General features: G+C 43.2%; 1 protein-coding gene across 2 annotated transcripts in view; it reads right to left on the bottom strand.

Moving 5' to 3' along the window:
* Positions 1 to 14764, bottom strand: part of LOC136426046 (elongator complex protein 1-like) — a 193058-nt gene extending 178294 nt beyond the window's left edge. The window contains exons 1-3 of one of the 2 annotated variants that reach the window (XM_066414980.1): positions 14659 to 14764; positions 5121 to 5286; positions 1101 to 1253 (exon numbers count right to left, since the gene is read on the bottom strand). In XM_066414980.1, the coding sequence (XP_066271077.1) occupies positions 1101 to 1253; positions 5121 to 5273 (306 nt within the window). In that variant the 5' untranslated portion in view covers positions 5274 to 5286; positions 14659 to 14764. The remainder of the gene's footprint in view (positions 1 to 1100; positions 1254 to 5120; positions 5287 to 14658) is intronic. The other variant, XM_066414981.1, reaches the window with a different exon arrangement.
* Between the last annotated feature and the right edge of the window lie 4312 nt (positions 14765 to 19076).

The raw sequence follows: 19076 nt of genomic DNA, 5'->3' as shown, positions 1-19076 counted from the left end.
CTGGCCACCATCCCAACACTCCAACTGTAAAACAATACAAGTCAGCCCACTGGCCACCATCCCAACACTCCAACTGTAAAACAATACAAGTCAGCCCACTGGTCACCGTCCCGACACACTCCAACTGTAAAACAATACAAGTCAGCCCACTGGCCACCATCCCAACACTCCAACTGTAAAACAATACAAGTCAGCCCACTGGCCACCATCCCAACACTCCAGGGCTTGAAATTTGTTTTTTTGGAATAGGTGCACTGGTTCACCTAACCTAAAAATTTAGGTGCACAGAATGAATGTTGGGTGCACAGCACAAAATAGAATGTCTGCAAAACATATACAAACCCTACTGCTTCTCTTCAGAACTTGAACCTGTAATTCTACATGTATAACCAATGCATGCTTTAACATTTTTAACAAGTAATACATGAAACAAAGCGAAGAAACATTTTATAGCTTTTTCAATTCTTGAATTTCAAGAAAATTCTGTACAATAGTGCCTTTACCCTATATCCTACAAAATGTCTAGGTGCACATGCACCCACTATTTCCAGCCCTGCAACACTTCAACTGTAAAACAGCCCACTGGTGACCATCAGAACACACACCAACTGTAAACATGGACATGGTAGCCGTGAATAGTTTCATCAAAATTCAAATTGGTAAGACAATGTCAAGATGATGGGAGAAGAGCAATGTCAAGCTACGTGTATCTGGATCTGAACAACCTTTCTACTAGTAGTCATCAACAGGACATGGAGGTACAAACTCAACGCTGCAGCACCACCTAGCTCGACCAATAGAGGATAACTGCTTTTCCTGGTTTACTGGTAGTGTGCAATGGTAATCCTTTGCAGTTTGCAGCACTCAAAATGATTTCAACAAATCTCAAAGGAATGATTGCACTATCTCTGGGTAAGGTTCTGCCCCTGGTTGTTTTTTGCTGGTAACCCCATTGCGTTGACTCACCTTTAGGGTCAAGAGGCTCCATGACTGACTGTTGCCAGCTGTTGTGTCAGGGTTGTTGTTGGTATTGCACTATATACAAGCAGATCCAAGTCTAGTAAAGAAAGTGTCAGATGGACGTCAGACCTGATCCCTACCTCCTCAGTTAGGATATTCCACAAGATGACATCTCCTGAGGATGTGGCGACACACACGGAGTCCTGATCATAAAGCGCCTGGATCCCGACCAGGCGACTGTTGTCAGCCTCACACAGGTAACCTGCTTCCCTCAGGGACACACTGTGCAACATCTGTGGGAATCAGAACCTGCCGTTACAGGTACTCAATGGCAGGTGCATGAACTATCAACCACACAAATATCATGACCGTAGCACTTTTAGAAAATTTGACCTCAAACTTTGAAGCTCCGCTGCAGTACCTTAGGTACCCACTTGGAGTTGGAGGCCCATTATCATACTTGTCTATTACTTGACCTTCCTTTCTGTGAACCCTACCCATCCTCTAAATATCATACAGATCCATTAACAGCTTATCAAGTTATGTTGTCTACATACAAACAAACAAACATACACAGCCTGCTGCAGTACCAACGGAAAATGCCAGGTGAACCATTTTCGAACTAAAACTCCGTTCTCACAACCACTACTCACCTACCAGAAATCAAGAAGATCCATCAACATTTCCGTCAGTTTTGTTGCCTACATACATGTACATACAAACACACAAACTCTGCTACAGTACTGTAGGAGACTGGAGAACCATTTTCAAACTTGACCTTTGTTCCCACAACCGCTACTCACCTACCAAAAATCATGAAGATCCATCAAAGGTTTCTCGATTTATGCTCTTGACATGCATAAAGACCCAGCCCACAGCTTGCATAACTGAAAACATATCAACCTTCTCGGAGAAGGTCTGCTGTGTAAAATTTGTAATTACAGTCAAACCTGTCTATAGCGGTCACTCAAGGGACTGGCGAAAACTGGCCGCTATGGGCAGGTGGCCGCTATGGAGAAAAGCGGTCCCCCGAAAGTGCGAAATGGAACGAAATGGAACGAAATGGAACGAAATGGAACGAACGAACGAACTAAAACATATGTAACATTATGAAATGAAATACCAGTAGATAGCGAAATATAAGGAACGTTGTAACATTCACAGTAGACGGGAACAGGAAGCAAATACATAATATAACGTGTTTTATTTCTTGAATCTATTTGATAATATCAAATATAACGTTTTTGACGCGTTTATGTGGCTAGATTCTTCCCTGAAAATGGGAGCGCCGCGTGCAAAGAGCTCGGCCGCTCTTCCTTGATTTTACCAACTACCTGCAAATGAACTGCTGCAAATAACAGGGAAAACAAGCAAACGGAATTGAGTATCGAAGTAAAGACTAGATTATACAGAAGTTGGTGGTAACATTGCATCTCATAATTATAATTCACCAAGAGGGCATGAGGCAAGCGTAACTTCATTATTTATACAGCGTGTTTGCGTGTTGTGAACTGTGAAGCCATGTCCTGCTCGTTCACACACTCCCTTTGTTTTGTTGTGAACAAGGAAGCAGAAATGTCTCCAGAGGTAGTTCTCAGTCCATGTCCGTGATTGAATGGAGTGTGAATTATCACATTGGTGACACAGCGCAGAGCTGCATTTGCATATCATTAACGGAGGGGTCTATTCTCCGACAGCCGACCAGCCGAACAATTGGTTGTATAAAAATCGTTGTTGCGGAGATATGCATATGCTACGTACTAGTTATGGACTAAAACCGTATATAAATAAAACTTGGAAGTCGGAGTTTGATTCAACCTGTCGGTAGCATGCCCACGTGCACAGTTCTGATGCGCTGGCAACATTGGCAGTTCATTTGCATGCGGGGCTCCATTTGCAACACACAAACACGCTGTATAAATAATAAAATTACGCTTGCCTCATGCCCTCTTGGTGAATTATGAGATGCAATGTTACCACGAACCTCTGTATAATCTAGTCCTTACTTCGATACTCAGTTCCGTTTGCTTGTTTTCCCTGCTATTTTCAGCAGTTCATTTGCAGATAGTTGATAAACACAAAGGAAGAGCGGTGGATCTCTTTGCATGCGGCGCTCCCATTTTCAGGGATCAGAATCTAGCCACACAAACGCGGCAAAAACGTTGTATTTACTATTATCAAACAGATTCAAGAAATAAAACACGTTATATTATGTATTTGCTTCCTGTTCCCGTCTACTGTGAATGTTACAACGTCCCTTATATTTCGCTATCTACTGGTATTTCATTTCATAATGTTATATAAGTTTAAGTTCGTTCCATTTCGTTCCATTTCGTTCCATTTCGTTCCATTTCATTGCATTTCGTTCCATTTCGTTCCATTTCGTTCCATTTCGTACTTTCGGGGGACCCGAGAAAAGGTTGATTAAACGACCACGTCCAAAAGACGACCATCGGCTCAAGACAACCGATTTTGGTCGGTTCCGATTTTTTCCCCCATGGACTCAAGCATTAAGCAATGTGTCCAGGACAACCACTTGTCTTCTGTGACCGCGACCAGCCCTAATCCGGACCGCAAGCGACCAAAACGTAATCTAAGACGACCACGTCATTTTCAAATGTGTGGCGACATCAGTTTTTAATGATAAGTTGCTGGAAATCACAGTTAAATCGGCCTGTTTTGCCGCGCGGAAAACCAAGATGGCGCCGACGAGGTCATTAGGTCATTGGGATAGTCTACTGCAATGTGGGTTTGATATCTTGAGTTCTAGACATGCTATTGCCATGATTTTTGAGTGGTACATGTAGATATCTCTTGGGAGAAAGAGTATGTTACATATGTTTGGGCCCCTAACAGCTGTTTTGGAACTGAAAGGAGCCAATTTAATTTCAAACTTTGAAAGGGAATAACTCAAGAAGGGATTGACAAATCGTCATGATATTTGGTGTGTAGATAGCTTGGGTGATGATTGAAAAGATTATATTGTAATTATGCAAATCAGGAGCATAATCAATGAGGAAATTTTATAAATCCACTGTGGTCCATTACAGGACTCTCAAACATGTGACATAAGTAACAGAATATATCGATAGATATCAGTTATGCAAATGAATACCTAATTTGCATAATTAATGGGAAAACACTTTAACTCCATATTGGTGAAGGTCTCGGACCAGAGTTTTTTTGCGATTTCGTATGTAGGCCGACACCCTCAGGTCGACGGGCTACAATTCCGCCGAGAAAAGTAGGACGGAAAATGTAATCACATGGTCGAAAAGCGGTTTTCTGCTGTTTTCCGATGTATTTATCGGTATTGTCTGTTGTCCCTTTATTTTGGCTAGAAACCATAGTAAAATGTAAATTTGGCACCCGAAAATTATCATTTTATTTACACTTTTTTTATCGAACCTGCTCGGAAAAAACAAGTTTTCCTGGGGTCACGGCATATATGCTGAGATAGCTTAGTAAATGGTGTCTCTGAAAAATGAAAAAAATAAAAAAGTCATGTGACAACTTTTTCGCAATCTCCGACGACGCAAATTCGGTGAAAATGCATTAAAAACGATGCTATTTGGGTCATCAGGCGAGGAAACCGCATCACCGTTGCCGCGGACTAATACAAAAAAGGCTTCGATAGCGAACCAACTGCACCGCGCCCAAAAATACTACAACTCACGGGCTTTTCAGAAGATTCAAAATATTCATGCACAGCTAAAACCATCACCAAGCAATCTCGGGCAGAAATCAGGGTGACGACCACACACTTCCGGCAGATTACCGGGTCATGACCCAACCCCCCGGTCACAATTGAACTCCGACCCGGAACCTTAATGATGAGTTGAGTACAGAAGATGGTCAAGTGACCTAATTCATGCGAATTAGGTCCTTATTTGCATAATAGATTGAAAACATTTATGATGTGCCACTCGAAAAGGTTAACATCAGTCGGCGAAGGTATGGAGTCGTAGAACTCTAGTTGTAGGAACACTACTGTTCGTTATCGACTGCACTTCGATAAAATATATAACATTATAACAAAATATGTGAATTTTGAGGTTAAGTAGAAGGGTGAGGGGAAAAAACTAAGTACTGGAATCCAAGAACCAAGAAATTGAATTGGTGTGACCTTTAGAACTATTCAATATGTCAAACCAACTCACAGAGTGACTTTCCCCATCCAGAGCCACCAGGCCTGTGTCTGTGCCGACATACACAGTGCCAGTGTCAGAGTTTACAGTCATACAGCATGCCACTCCCAGCCTGGCAGGAACGGACTCCTGATGAACACACTGGAGCAGCTCCAAGTTCTTCATCTCTCCAATCTGCCTGAAAAGGTGCAAAACACACACATCAGTTGTACATACTCCACCGGCCAGGTTTTCTAAGGTGCTTTCAATCCATCTTTTTCTCAGAAATACATGTATTTCCTTGAATGTCAATAATATGCTAAATACCAGTGTACAACAGTGCACGTGCATTAATGTATTTTCAAAATTGTAACCCTCCACAAATATAAAGTGCACCAACAATCCAAAATTACATGTAGGTGCACAGCTCCAATTTCGGGGGCACAAAATAAAGTGCTCATGCACTGAGTACGCCCAGCACTACAATACAATGTACATACAGCGTTCAAAATACCCGCCTGCAGTCTGCAAATTGCAGAAAGGTTTTCAAGCTTGCAGAAGAACAATTTAACAACCTGCAATTTTGCTGCATGAAAAAACCAGGCTCAGGATTCAATAGTTCTCAATTTAGCAAACTAAACTAGCGGCGCTGTAGATAAATTGAAACCAGCGCCATGCAAACCTTATGGTGAACAGTGCGTGCTGACATAGACTGCCTCGCACCGACTTCGGGGTTTGGGGTTTCCGTGAAAACGTCGGGGACGAATCATGTGAGAAAATGTCAAATTCAAGCAGTTCCTTCCAAAGGTCGCTAATCTCCGAGCCACAATCTCAGGGTTGCCAAAAGTCGGGAAAACAATTCCCGGATGTTTCTAACTAAGGTAAACATGCATGCGATTTCTTCAGAGCACGAACTCAGAGCATGGGCGTGATGACAGAAGTAACGAAACGGTGGCCACGTATCAGCCTGTGGTCCTCCAAGCCCAGATGGCAGCGATGAAGTTGAGAACCACTCTGATAGATCTAAACCACCACCTTGTGAGCAAGGAGAAGGCGGAACATTTTCTCCTGTGCCGAGACAGTGGGGAAGTGTGCGAAAAACAATACTAAACATCGCTGGGCCGTCTGGAGTCTCCCTGACTGTCCAAAGTCGGAGTGCGATGTTTATTTCAGATTTATAAAAAAACAGGTTTGTCCAAGGTTTGTGTGAGGCTTTTTTTTTTCATTTTTAAAGGTTGTGATTGTTGTCACACATCACACAGCTGCAGTGACATGTATGTTATTAATGTTTCAACTTTGCTAGTAAAAATAAAAGATAGAGGGAGAGAATAAAGAACTAGAGTTCCACGAACACATTATCTTCGCCAAATAATCAAGGCTTATTATAGAGAGTGATTAATATTTACATGCTTATCACCACCTGCAAATTTGATCATATATCATACCATTTGGAAGTTATGATGGGGGGGGGGATGAGTCCAGTCTAGATAGGGTTAAAAATCATTTGGTGGTACAGGACTAGTATATGTGTCTAGTGTGCTGATACATGTTATAACTGGTCATGAAAAAATATTGAAAGTGATGATGAAATAGTACAGATAAATACATATGAATAGAATAAATCTTTATTCCATATCATACACATTTTGAAAGACATACATGTGACTTTTCCATACCTAGCAATGGTGCAGTTTTGGTGCAGTGTACTCTCCAAGCAGAGGAGTGGGTCCGGTTGGTTTTTGACGTGTTTTTAGATGTTTTTGTCAGGCTTTCTATTTTTCGCCTTTTCGTTATGTCGCCAACCGTGTGTTGGACAAAAATGCCTAAACTGAACACGTTAAAAACCAACCGGACCCACACCTCTCAGTGGCGGCGGCACAGGGGGGCAAGGGGGACGGCTGTTTGTTTTTTGAAAGTATTTGCTTCATGTCACTAACACTGACACCTGACTTGCCCCGGAAAGCTGACATAATTAAGTCACATACAACTTTCACCCAATTAAGTTTATTGACAAAATAACAGTATAATACTATATTATCCCTTCATATAATGAATAAAGTCAAAACATTGAACTTAAGGCCGGACCACAACAGTTCAAGCATCGAAACAGATCAACCACTATCGGCTGCATTTTTCCGGATTATGGTAGTTAAATTAGTTGGTAGTTGGCAAGTAAATAAATAATTTTGATACTATGTGATAATGAAATAGTAATAAATAATTGAATAGAACTTACACCATCAGATAAAAGTTAAAAACACTAGAAAATGCCGAACTTTTTCGATACAACCAAGCATCCGACGACAAACCACTTCAAATACGAAAAGTATCCTATAGGATGTATTCTTAACAAATATAAATATGGAGGCAACTCAATTTTTGCCCAGAAATGATTTTACCGCCTTTTTGGCTATTTTCCTACCAAATATGTATATTTTGGCTCCTGTGTCCAGGTATTTGAACCAAATGACCTGAAATTTGGTATGGAGATGCTTATGATTTATGTCAACAGGAATTTATTTACATTTTTGGCATGCATTACTTAAAATGTGTTTTTTTGCCATTTTCGGACCAAATATGTACATTTTGGGCTCCTGTGCCATGGTAATTGAACCAAAAAACCTGCAATTTGGTGTGAGGGTGCCTATGATATATTTACACATGGCCTTTGTAATATGTTTTGCATAAATCACTTTAAAAGCATTAATTTTTCGATTTTTTTGCCATTTATAGACCAAAAAAGTACATTTTTGGCTCCTGTTCCCTTGTATTCGAACGAAATGACCTGGAATTTGGTACGGATGTATGTTTCGCAATGGGGATGGGAAAGGATAAGCTGGAAGAGTCAATGTAGTAAGGGGGTATTTAAGGAAGACTCCATTGTTGCTCGTGGGGACCAAAATTTTTAAAATTCAATTTTGGAGCGGGTTGTTTGTATTGTCCAGTTGTGGGTAGAAGTAATACAAGGAAGAAGACATACAACTCACACAGAACTTTATCTTTTATGTGCTATTCACTTGGAAACAAACCACTTTTAAGTTTATAAATACATAATTGGCTTTGTTAACACTTTTGGCATATTACTAGAATAGTTTTTCTAATTTTTTGGCTATTTTGAGAACAAAGACGCACATCTCCAATTCCTATGTATTAAACCAAAATGATGTGAAATTTGTCATGTGTCTGCCTTAGTAATGTACACTGGCCCAGTGGCCCTCATACAAATGTTTGGCATACAGCCTTTCTTAACGATTTTTGAAATAAAATAAAAATTCTCAACCAAAAATGTTTACTCTTGAAGCATCCATTCAAACAAAGGGGGGTCATATTTTTGTATCTCACCCAGCAGGTAACCACCGAGGTATCATGATGACTTGCCATTATGGTCACACCACAACCAAACGTTCCATTATTTCTTTCTCAGTGAATGCTGGAAAAGTCCTCTCTGACCAAAAAATGTCCCTCCACATTTTACCGGTGAATCTTGCCACAGATGAAGAATGCTGGAATAGCAGTCTGATAGATATCATCGCACTTCTTTCTCAATCTAACTCCCCCCGCTTTCTTCGATCTACGTTTACATCTACATCTACATCTACACAGTACTCGGCAAGACCTCGCAAGGGGCATAACGCCAAGGGGAATGTCAGGGTCACGCCCAGCTGCAGCAGGTGGTGGTGGTGAAAAAGGAATATCCGAAAAAAAGATAAATATAACTCGTTCAACAATCAATATATAAATAAGTGGGTAACTAACAAATTATGCTATATACATGTGGCTACACTGGGTGGTGACCTGACTCATTCTGGGGCTAACCGGTGTTACTGGGAAGGCCAAGAAACTTGGCCAACCCAAATTTGAAGGTGTCTACGGATGTTGAATTAATTAGATGTTGTGGTAGGTGATTCCAATCTATTACTGTTCTTGGGAAAAAGCTGCTGCGATGTGTTTCTGTTTTGCATGGAAACGTGATGAAGCGGTGGGTGTGTCCTCTGGTACTGTTGGTATTGTGAGTGAGAATGTGTGAGGTGGGTATGGCAATCAGATTGTGGACTGCCTTGTACATGAGAGTGAGGCGGGCAATGTGTCTACGTTGTTGCAGAGTGGCCCATCCTAGGGAGTGTTGGAGAGTGGTGTTGTTGTGCTCTGTGGTCTATGGATGCTTACTTATGATGCCAGATGTAGATAGGATTGAGACTGTAGATGTTAGTGACTTCCATCTTTATTGTCCATTCCAGCATGGTAGCTGGGGAAGTGAGGCATCATGGGTATAAGGCCCCCTAGGTGTATTTCTATTACTTAGTGATACATGAACATGTAACAGGTGTTACTGGCAGTGTAGTTGTAGTTACCTGTGACAAATCGTGCAGCTTTCCTCTGTACAGATTCTATTTTGGTGGCTAGTGTGTTGGACTGAGCATTGTGTAGTGTGTGCGGATCCCAGACTGATGAAGCGTATTCCAGTTTAGGGCGGACTAGTGATGTGTATGCCTTCTCTCTCACCTCTTTACTTGCCCCCTTATATTTCTCCTCACGAATCCCAGGGTTCTGTTGGCCTTGGTTGTGATATCGTTGATGTGTGCCTTCCACTTGAGGTTGTGAGTGAGAATGACACCTAGATAGGGATGTTCACTGTTGTGGCTTAGAGGTTCATTGAACATTGAGTACAGGAAATTTGGTGAGCTTCTGGGCTTGAGGATGCGTAGGATAGAGCATTTTTTCACATTAAATTTCAACTGCCAAGTGCTTGACCATTTGCAAAGTTGGTCTAGGTCGTCTTGGAGTATGTACTGGTCTTTGTCAGATAGTATGGAGCGATAAATTAAACAATCATCTGCAAAGAGCCTCAACTGTGATGTAATATCCTTATTGATGTCGTTAATATAGATCAGGAATAACACGGGCCCCAGGACAGTACCCTGCGGGACTCCTGACTTGACCTTAACGGGGTTGGATTTCTCTCCATCGACCACTACTCGTTGGTTCCGGTCCAGCAGCCAGTTCTTTACCCAGACCAGGGTTTCCCCCCTTATCCCATAATACTGTAGTTTATGAATGAGTCTGTTGTGTGGTACACTGTCAAATGCTTTTGAAAAATCGAGTATAGCCATGTCAATTTGGTATCCCAGGTCGAACCATGAGGTTAGGTCGTGCAAGGTCGTTATTAGCTGGGACTCACAAGAGTGCTTGGCCCTGAATCCATGTTGAGTGGGGAGTAGATCTGAATGTGATGGTTTTCTAAGTGTTTCATAGTGGCCGAGAATAAAATATGTTCTAACAGTTTACAGCAAACGCAGGTGAGTGAGACAGGCCGGTAATTTGACGGGGCACTCCTATCCCCCTTTTTGAATATGGGGTTGATAAAGGTGCTCCTCCAGTCCGTCGGAACTTGACCACTCTCCAGTGACTGGTTGAAAATAATGTGTAGAATGGGGCTGATTTCAGTCGCGTAGTCCCTAAGGATCCTACAAGGCACCAGATCAGGTACCCTAACCCAGTACTCCCTCTGTGGAGATGCCCTTACCGGTGTTAAGTCCCACCCCTATCTTGGAGTACAACTGTCCGACGATTTGCGGTGGGACACCCATATCAACCACGCCACTAGCAAAGCCGGTCGTGTTCTTGGGGTCATTCGGCGCAATTTGACCCATTGTCCATCTAGGGTCAAGGCCACTTGCTACAAAGCGCTGGTGCGGCCTCACTTGGAATATAGTGCCATTGTCTGGGACCCGTACACCACCAAAGGGATACAGGCGGTGGAGGCTGTCCAGCGCAGGGCCGCCCGCGTGACCCTTAATGACTACCGGCGGACTAGCAGCGTGACACAAATGCTCAACGATCTGCAGTGGCCCCTTCTCTCTGAAAGGAGGAGGAACGCCCGCCTCACCTTCTTCTACAAACTTGTTAATAACCACATTAATATAGACACTTACAGTTTGTTGAAACCAGCCCAGGGGCGCACCCGGGGGAGCCACGACCTCAAGTTTCACACCATCCACGCTAGAACCGACACATATAAACACTCTTTCTTTCCCCGTTCCATCCCTCAGTGGAACACCCTGCCTGGCACCCACCGTTGAGTCGTTCCGTGCCAGGCTGGAGGCCTGCCCGCCTTAGCCCGGGACCTCAACTCCCCCCCTACTATGCCCCTGAAGGGGTTATTTGGGGGCAACAACTATGTAGATGTAGATCAGGACCGGAGGCCTTAGCAGGGTTGATACCTTGCAGGAGTTTTTGTACCCCTGCTAGTGTGACCTCTACTGGGGGCATGTCCGGGTAGGGACTAGTTCCCAGGTCTGGTACAGTGGTGAGTTCCGCAACTGTGAAGACAGAATCGTACTGCCTGCTGAGGATTTCTGCCTTCCCCTGCCCATCGACAACAAGTTCGCTTTTTCTTGTTTGGTTTTACATTAGTTTTCATGCCTACCGTGACTGCGTCATGGTCACTTATTCCTGGTAAGATGCTGACCTTCTCCACCAGGTCAGGATTTGAAACCAGTGCCAAGTCCAGGATATGGTGCCCACGTGTCGGGGACGACACCACCTGGGACAGGCCAGAGCTCTGTACTACCTCCAGGAACTTTTCGTTCAGTTTAGTCGTAAAATTATCGTGGGAAAATAATAACAGGACACTTTCGGCTGCGACTTCCCACGCCCGTCACAAAAGGTTAAAAAAGATCAAGGGCGTGCCGCTGTCAATCACTACATCGCAACCACCTTTCTGGAACTTTAAACTCGCCGAGTTTGCAAGTGCAGAAATTCGCCGGAGTAACGGCGATACTACAAGTAGTACAAGCATTCATAATTTATCCACACGTTTAAAGCAGTTGGCGGCTCGACGAAAAGGACCCGAAAATATGTGTTACCAAACTGTTGAGCATTTCCTATTTTCAATAAACGAATACCATTGTAACAGACCATTTCTGGCCTGTCCCCCACCCCTAGGTGAATCTCCAGTGATAGCTCAAGGAGCACTCACAGACAGGACATCTTGATGCCATGAGGTCTTTATTCATCTCTCTTCGTCTATATCCGGGACCTCTTCGGAGGTCCCTGGAAGAGTCTATATATATAACAGGGGGTGAGTCCAATATGGGCTCTTACACTCTTCCCCCCTATGAACAAACAAAACTTCTCCTGAAGTTAACAATAGAACATAATGAAAAGAACTTCGAACAATATTGCCAAGATAAAAGTTATATACTTTAAAAAAAAATACATGATAAATGCAGTGCTGCAAAAGGCCGAGACTGGGTAGGTTCAGCTGCCGGTATGCGACCCTGGTGTAAGCCATGGGCGGCGTGAGAAGCACAATAAATGTGTACCAGAGCGTCCCATACCCTACATGATTATGATAATAGAAAGCAGTGCTGCAGAAGGACGAGACTGGGTAGGTTCAGCTGCCGGTATGCGACCCTGGGGTAAGCCATGGGCGGCGTGAGAAGCACAATAAATGTGTACCAGAGCGTCCCGTACCCTACATGATTATGATAATAGAAAGCAGTGCTGCAGAAGGACGAGACTGGGTAGGTTCAGCTGCCGGTATGCGACCCTGGGGTAAGCCATGGGCGGCGTGAGAAGCACAATAAATGTGTACCAGAGCGTCCCGTACCCTACATAATTATGATAATAGAAAGCAGTGCTGCAGAAGGACGAGACTGGGTAGGTTCAGCTGCTGGTATGCGACCCTGGGGTAAGCCATGGGCGGCGTGAGAAGCACAATAAATGTGTACCAGAGCGTCCCGTACCCTAGTCCGTCAAGGACTGTACACACATCGAAGTGTGAGTGGAAGACGAGAGAATATTTCTCTGTCAACTTCACAATGTCCCACAATTCTACAGTTACTCGATCTAGCATCTCTTTCACATCAATATAACTGACATCATCTAACATTTCTATCACATCAATATAACTGACATCATCTAACATTCCTATCACATCAATATAACTGACATCATCTAATATTTCTATTACATCAATATAACTGACATCATCTAACATTTCTATCACATCAATACAACTTGAAAGAAACAACAATACAGGCTTCAAAACCTAAACTCCCTGTGTATGTGCGGTTGCCTGGCAACAAACTTCATGGTGGCACTTTCCCATGGTGTCGGGTAACATCAGAGACATCAAAGGATCATGTATGTATGTACGTGTGATACAAAAGTTGCAAATTTTACCTCGATTTTGCCAATAACAAAAGCTACCGTGATTATATCAGAAGTTTTTATGACAGTCCTCTGTAGATGATGTTAGGAGTCTTCTGCAAACGGCGTTGTAGTCCGCCCGCGAGACGCGTGTTGTGTTCAGCGCTGACGGGTCCATCGGTCTGGCCGGCTGGTTGAGTCGGGGGGCCCGACTCGGCTGAAAGTCCTCTGTAGATTATGTAAGGAGTCTTCTGCAAACGGTGTTGTAGTCCGCCTGGTGTTGTAGTCCGCCCGCGAGACGCGTGTTGTGTTCAGCGCTGACGGGTCCATCGGTCTGGCCGGCTGGTTTACGGGGCCGGGGCCGCGGGGTGTCGGCAGAGTCTCTGGGGTGTCGGGGAGCCCGACTCGGCTTGGAGCCGATGGCACATGAATGCCAAGGAAACTTGAGTCATTGACCGGCCTTGCAGAGGTTGATCAGGAGAGGCTGACAGCAAATAACTTGCAGTCCAATTGTAGTGCTCGGTTGGGAGTTGAAGTCTGTCGGCAGGCGCTCGAGCTTCCCACATCATGGCGCGCGCATCATGGCGGCGGCGGTCTCAAAACAACGACAAAAGTTTTCTTCCTCCGCTCTTGCTACAGTTCGGGGGTGAGGGCCAGGCTTACCGGGATCACGTAGGTCCAGATCCCACCGCTGCCACCAGTGTAACGGACCATTTCTGGCCTGTCCCCCACCCCTAGGTGAATCTCCAGTGATAGCTCAAGGAGCACTCACAGACGGGACATCTTGATGCCATGAGGTCTTTATTCATCTCTCTTCGTCTATATCCGGGACCTCTTCGGAGGTCCCTGGAAGAGTCTATATATATAACAGGGGGTGAGTCCAATATGGGCTCTTACACAATTTGTCATAATTTCTTCAAATTCCAAAAGTAGCAATCATCTTTTTTTCCAGTGTCCCAGGCAGGCTAGGAGAGAGATTTCTGATGATTGCCCACGTGCTGTATACTATAGACAACCGTCAAAACAAAGCGGCGATCGACTCAACCAGCAGAATATGCAAACCGGCCAACACAGAGCAGAGGCCTTCGTATGGCAAGCGGAAATAGTCTACTCTACTCTACTCTACTCTACTCTACTCTACTCTACTCTACTCTACTCTACTCTACTCTACTCTACTCTACTCTACTCTACCCTACTCTACTCTGACATGTCCAGTGCTGACACGAGGTGCCCATGCCAGCCCCTCTATATCTCACCACGTCCCGAAGTTTCCACCCCCCTCCCACAGTCCAAAGCTTCACCTTGCCTTTCTTCCCAATTCAACGCACACCAACTCCCAAAGGTTTTTCTTTATCTCCTTGACATACTCTTGACGCACTTGACGTTATCTTGTGGCAATACCAAGTTTAGTACTTACCAAACAGATATATGGTCGTAGAAGTGGAAACTATACCTCTCCACAGTAGAGACTCACCGTCTGGACCATGACCAGGGGCAAAGGTCATCAGACCAGCTTACCCAGATATGGGGAGGTCAGATGACCAACTTACGGATCGGCCTGTTTTACCTTTTACTGAGCGAAGCCCGAAAAATAATGCTATGAAGACAATCCAAGACCAGCAACCGTAACGACGACATGTGTGTGTGCGTGCGTGCGTGCGCGCGCGCGCGCGTGTGTGTGTGTGTCTGTGTGTGTCTGTGTGTCTGTGTGCAGTGGCGGTTTGTGTGTGTGTATGTAGACTGCCGGGATGTGCGCGTTTACCTATATGAGTTTAACGCACGGGCATCATGGCCCATGATCACTCCCTAGAAATGTATGTGAGAAGAGGTGACCGCTATGTATGTGTGAAGCGGTGGAATGGGTGTGTATGTGTACTGTGCCAGGTTGTGAGTATATGTGTGAATCGCCGCTGGTTGTGTGTCTACAGCGTCTGGTTGTGTATGAATGTGTCGAGCGTCTGGTTGTGTGCGTGTGTTGGAAGTGGCCAGTTCTATGATTACAGGTTTGCGATAGCAAAACCTGTTCTGTTTTTGCATCCAAGGATGGGGGCGGCCATGTTGGATGTGACCATTTTATTGGGAGGGGTGTTTCTTTTCGCTAATGTTGGGTGTGACTATTTTGACGGAGGGGTGTTTTTCTTGCTAGTTTTCTTTTTTTTGTTTTCTTGCTAATTTTTTCTTGCTTTGGGTTGGGTGTGACCATTTTTACTGGAGGGATGTTGTTTTCACTAATGTGTGGGTGTGATAGATGGAAGTTATTAGTGTGGCGGTGTTGTGACCTTGCCGTTGGCACAAATGGACACAAGGCCCACTGTACTAAAGGACGAGCAAGGTCCACTGAGCATCATGTTGTTGAGGTCTTGTCGAAAAGTAGGGGACGACAAGATCCCCAACGATAGAGGGTTAATAAAGATTTGTTATTTAATGTGATGTTGGATTAGAAAGTGTTGAAATCGATAATATTGGGGGTGGTTTTTGTCGCTAATGTTGGTTCCCTATATTTTTCCTAGTTTTGAGTTGGGTGTGACCATTTTGATCGGAGGGGTGGTTCTTGCCACTTATGTTAGGTGTAAGAGATGAATGTTATTAGTGTGGTGGTGTTGTGACCTTGCCGTTGGCACAAATGGACACAAGGCCCACTGTACTAAAGGACGAGCAAGGTCCACTGAGCATCATGTTGTTGTGGTCTTGTCGAAAAGTAGGGGACGACAAGATCCCCAACGATAGAGGGTTAATATAGATTTGTTATTTAATGTGATGTTGGATTAGAAAGTGTTGGAATCAATAATATTAGGGTTGGTTTTTGTCGCTAATGTTGGTTTCCCATATTTTTCCTAGTTTTGGGTTGGGTGTGACCATTTTGACCGGAGGGGTGATTTTTGCCACTTATGTTAGGTATAAGAGATGAAAGTTATTAGTGTGGTGATGTTGTGACCTTGCCGTTGGCACAAATGGACACAAGGCCCACTGTACTAAAGGACGAGCAAAGTCCACTGAGCATCATGTTGTTGTGATCTTGTCGAAAAGTAAGGGACGACAAGATCCCCAACGATAGAGGGTTAATATAGATTTGTTATTTAATGTGATGTTAAATTAGAAAGTGTAGGAGACGTGATCTTAAAGAACATGGCAGTTGTGGTCTTGTCAGAGATGTAGGGACGACAGCCACAAAAACAATGAACGATTAGTTTGTTTAATGGTGAGATGGCCAATTAGCTTTTGGAATAAAATTAAGTCAATTTTGAAATGGTGAATACTTAAGACCCTTTCCTTCTTACAATAAAGAATGGCCGATGTATACATACGGTTTCTTTTAGATGCCGATTTGAAGACGACCACATCAAGGATAAAGAAATGACACAGAGACAAGGATTCCCGCATACTTACCAAGGGAGACGTAAACGTTATAACACTGACTGATTATGACCTCATAATGTTGGCTTACTACGATCCTTATTAATTACTGAATGTCTCTATTGCTCTCTTGACCTTAATTTCCTAGTTTTACAAATCTCTCGTCTCCTGTCTTACTCTGCTCACACAACATTGATTACTTTATCTCTTCGCTGCAGTTCACTTAAACAAATGAATAACCGTCAAAGAAGTATAGCACAACAATTAGCAGACTAATTCTAAAGTAACCTTTCCAAGTTTGGTAAGGAGTTGCACTGTAACTTCTTGGACGTAAGTGACGGAGTGAAATGTTACTGCAGCTTGCAGTTGCATACACATTTGTATTGGGTTTCTACCATTCGTACATCCGGTTTGATTTTAACGAGGTTAATCACCTGTATTTTCTTTCATAACGTTATACATGCAAAATCAGCTTCTAAAAGTTGCACACTAAAATAAACAACAAAATAGACAATACGTATTCGTTTGAATCAAATAAAGTGGACAACATGTGCACGCCAGTGTGTGGATCCTCTAAATCGTGTCAGGTAATGTCTGGTTGTAACAGCACAATCATTGTAACACGGCTTTGATGCTGGTCCGGCAGTGGAAGGTCTCCGGCGACCTCCCCTGCTGCGGTTAGAGTCTGTGTGGGAAACGGCCAGATTGTTCCAGGCCTGGATTGTTCCTCCCTAGTGCACGTGGATACCGGGTGCCCCGGATGACCTTGTAGTCCGGTATAGGTGAGCTGTGCAGGGATCGAGAAAAAAACATACAGAAACATATCAACCTGAATGCTCTCTTCTTTGGTTCTTGTCGTCTCTGAAGACGGTAGACAGCTTCGGTCGATTTAACCTCTTGAATTATTGACATGAATTAGACTATTCCAAAATCATGATTGGCTTTTCTTTTTCAAAGTAGTTGGCGGTGGCGTGTTAGTCATGTAGTTGCTAGGTCCTACAGCCACAGGGAAACAAAATTTAGAATGTATGTGACACTGATAAGCTGTTTGACATATTTCTTAGTACCTACGAATATGGCGTGTTATACTTACTTCAAGGTTTTGGAGTTCGATTAAAAAAATAGGGCTCGAAATTCGCATTTTAGTACAGGTAAAATTGTACTAATTTTATCTTTAGCTAGGAAAACAACATTTGGAGTTAAATATGCGTGAAACTGATAAGCAATTTCACAATTTTGGGTCGGCACTCTCACGGCGATCTGGTCAATTTTACGTTTTTTTAATGGTATTTATTATATCTTCGAATTATTGTTTTATTAATTACAAATCTTTATAAGTATTCATAAATGATTCTAACAAAAGAAAATACGAAAATACTATGTTTCAGAAGTTGTTCTGATCATTTGCAAACATGTCGAAAGTGACTGTCAAAAGAGATAATTTTTTTTAATAGATTTGAAATATAGATAGCCAGATAGGTTTATTTCATATTTCGAAATATTTCGAACTAATTATATAAAGATATGGGTCATTTGCCCCCCGTAACCGTGTTGTGACTTGGAATGGGGTCCTTATGTCGCCGTGAGAGCGCGGCGAAAGCGCCGTCCAAGTGGAATGGGGGTATAACTGATACTTTAAGAATTGGACGAATGCGCCGTATCCTTTTTTTTCTACATTTGCAATTATGTTGAGCCCAACATACTGTTGGGCGCAATATATTGTGTTCGTATGGTTTCTTTCTCCTGTCAAATCTTGTTATCGACTCAGCTCGGTCGTCCCTGCACCAACTGAGCTGAAATTTGGTATACATGTAGAGTGGGTAAATACCATGGGAGCATTATTTTTATTTTTTTCGATATTGACCTTGAACGTGAAATTATTGAGGTTTTTCTGACCAAAAACGTACATTTTGGCCTCCTGTGCTCTGGAAATACATCCAAATGACCTGAAATTTGCTATGGTGGTACATTGAACAAATATTTAAAGAATCCCATCGCACTTTTGGCATACAATACTTCGAAATGCGATTTTAGAGGGTGTTTTGGGAAGAAGATCGGCTATTTTCCTCATATGGGGTCACTGACCTAAAGGTCACATCTTTATTCATCTGGCCGGGTTGACTAATTCGGTCAGCCAATGAGAGAGCGCAGATTTATCAAGCTCAACCTGATTGGTTGAAATAGTCAATTTAATTAGGGGCACTACTAGTACTCTGACAGGTACAGACACAACTTCACTACTCCCTGGCTCACATCCTTGTGTTGTAAGTTATTGTTGTGTCCTACTGAAGTTATGTAAGTGCAATTGAGAAGGTTCAAAACTTTTCTGGTGGTATTTTTCGACACACACGGTGTTTTTCTTATTTTAACACTGCATGGAAACAAAGATTTCTACAAGTTCGCAAGCTTGGACACTATGGTAAAACCTGACATTTCCTCGCTATGTACACGAATTTTCTACCCCTCTGTCACCAAGATTGG

The sequence above is a fragment of the Branchiostoma lanceolatum genome, chromosome 19 (genome assembly GCF_035083965.1).
Source record: "Branchiostoma lanceolatum isolate klBraLanc5 chromosome 19, klBraLanc5.hap2, whole genome shotgun sequence".
Taxonomy (NCBI): Eukaryota; Metazoa; Chordata; class Leptocardii; order Amphioxiformes; family Branchiostomatidae; genus Branchiostoma; species Branchiostoma lanceolatum.
Note: the sequence above shows the minus strand (reverse complement) of the source record. Positions and strands in the feature narration are given on the sequence as shown.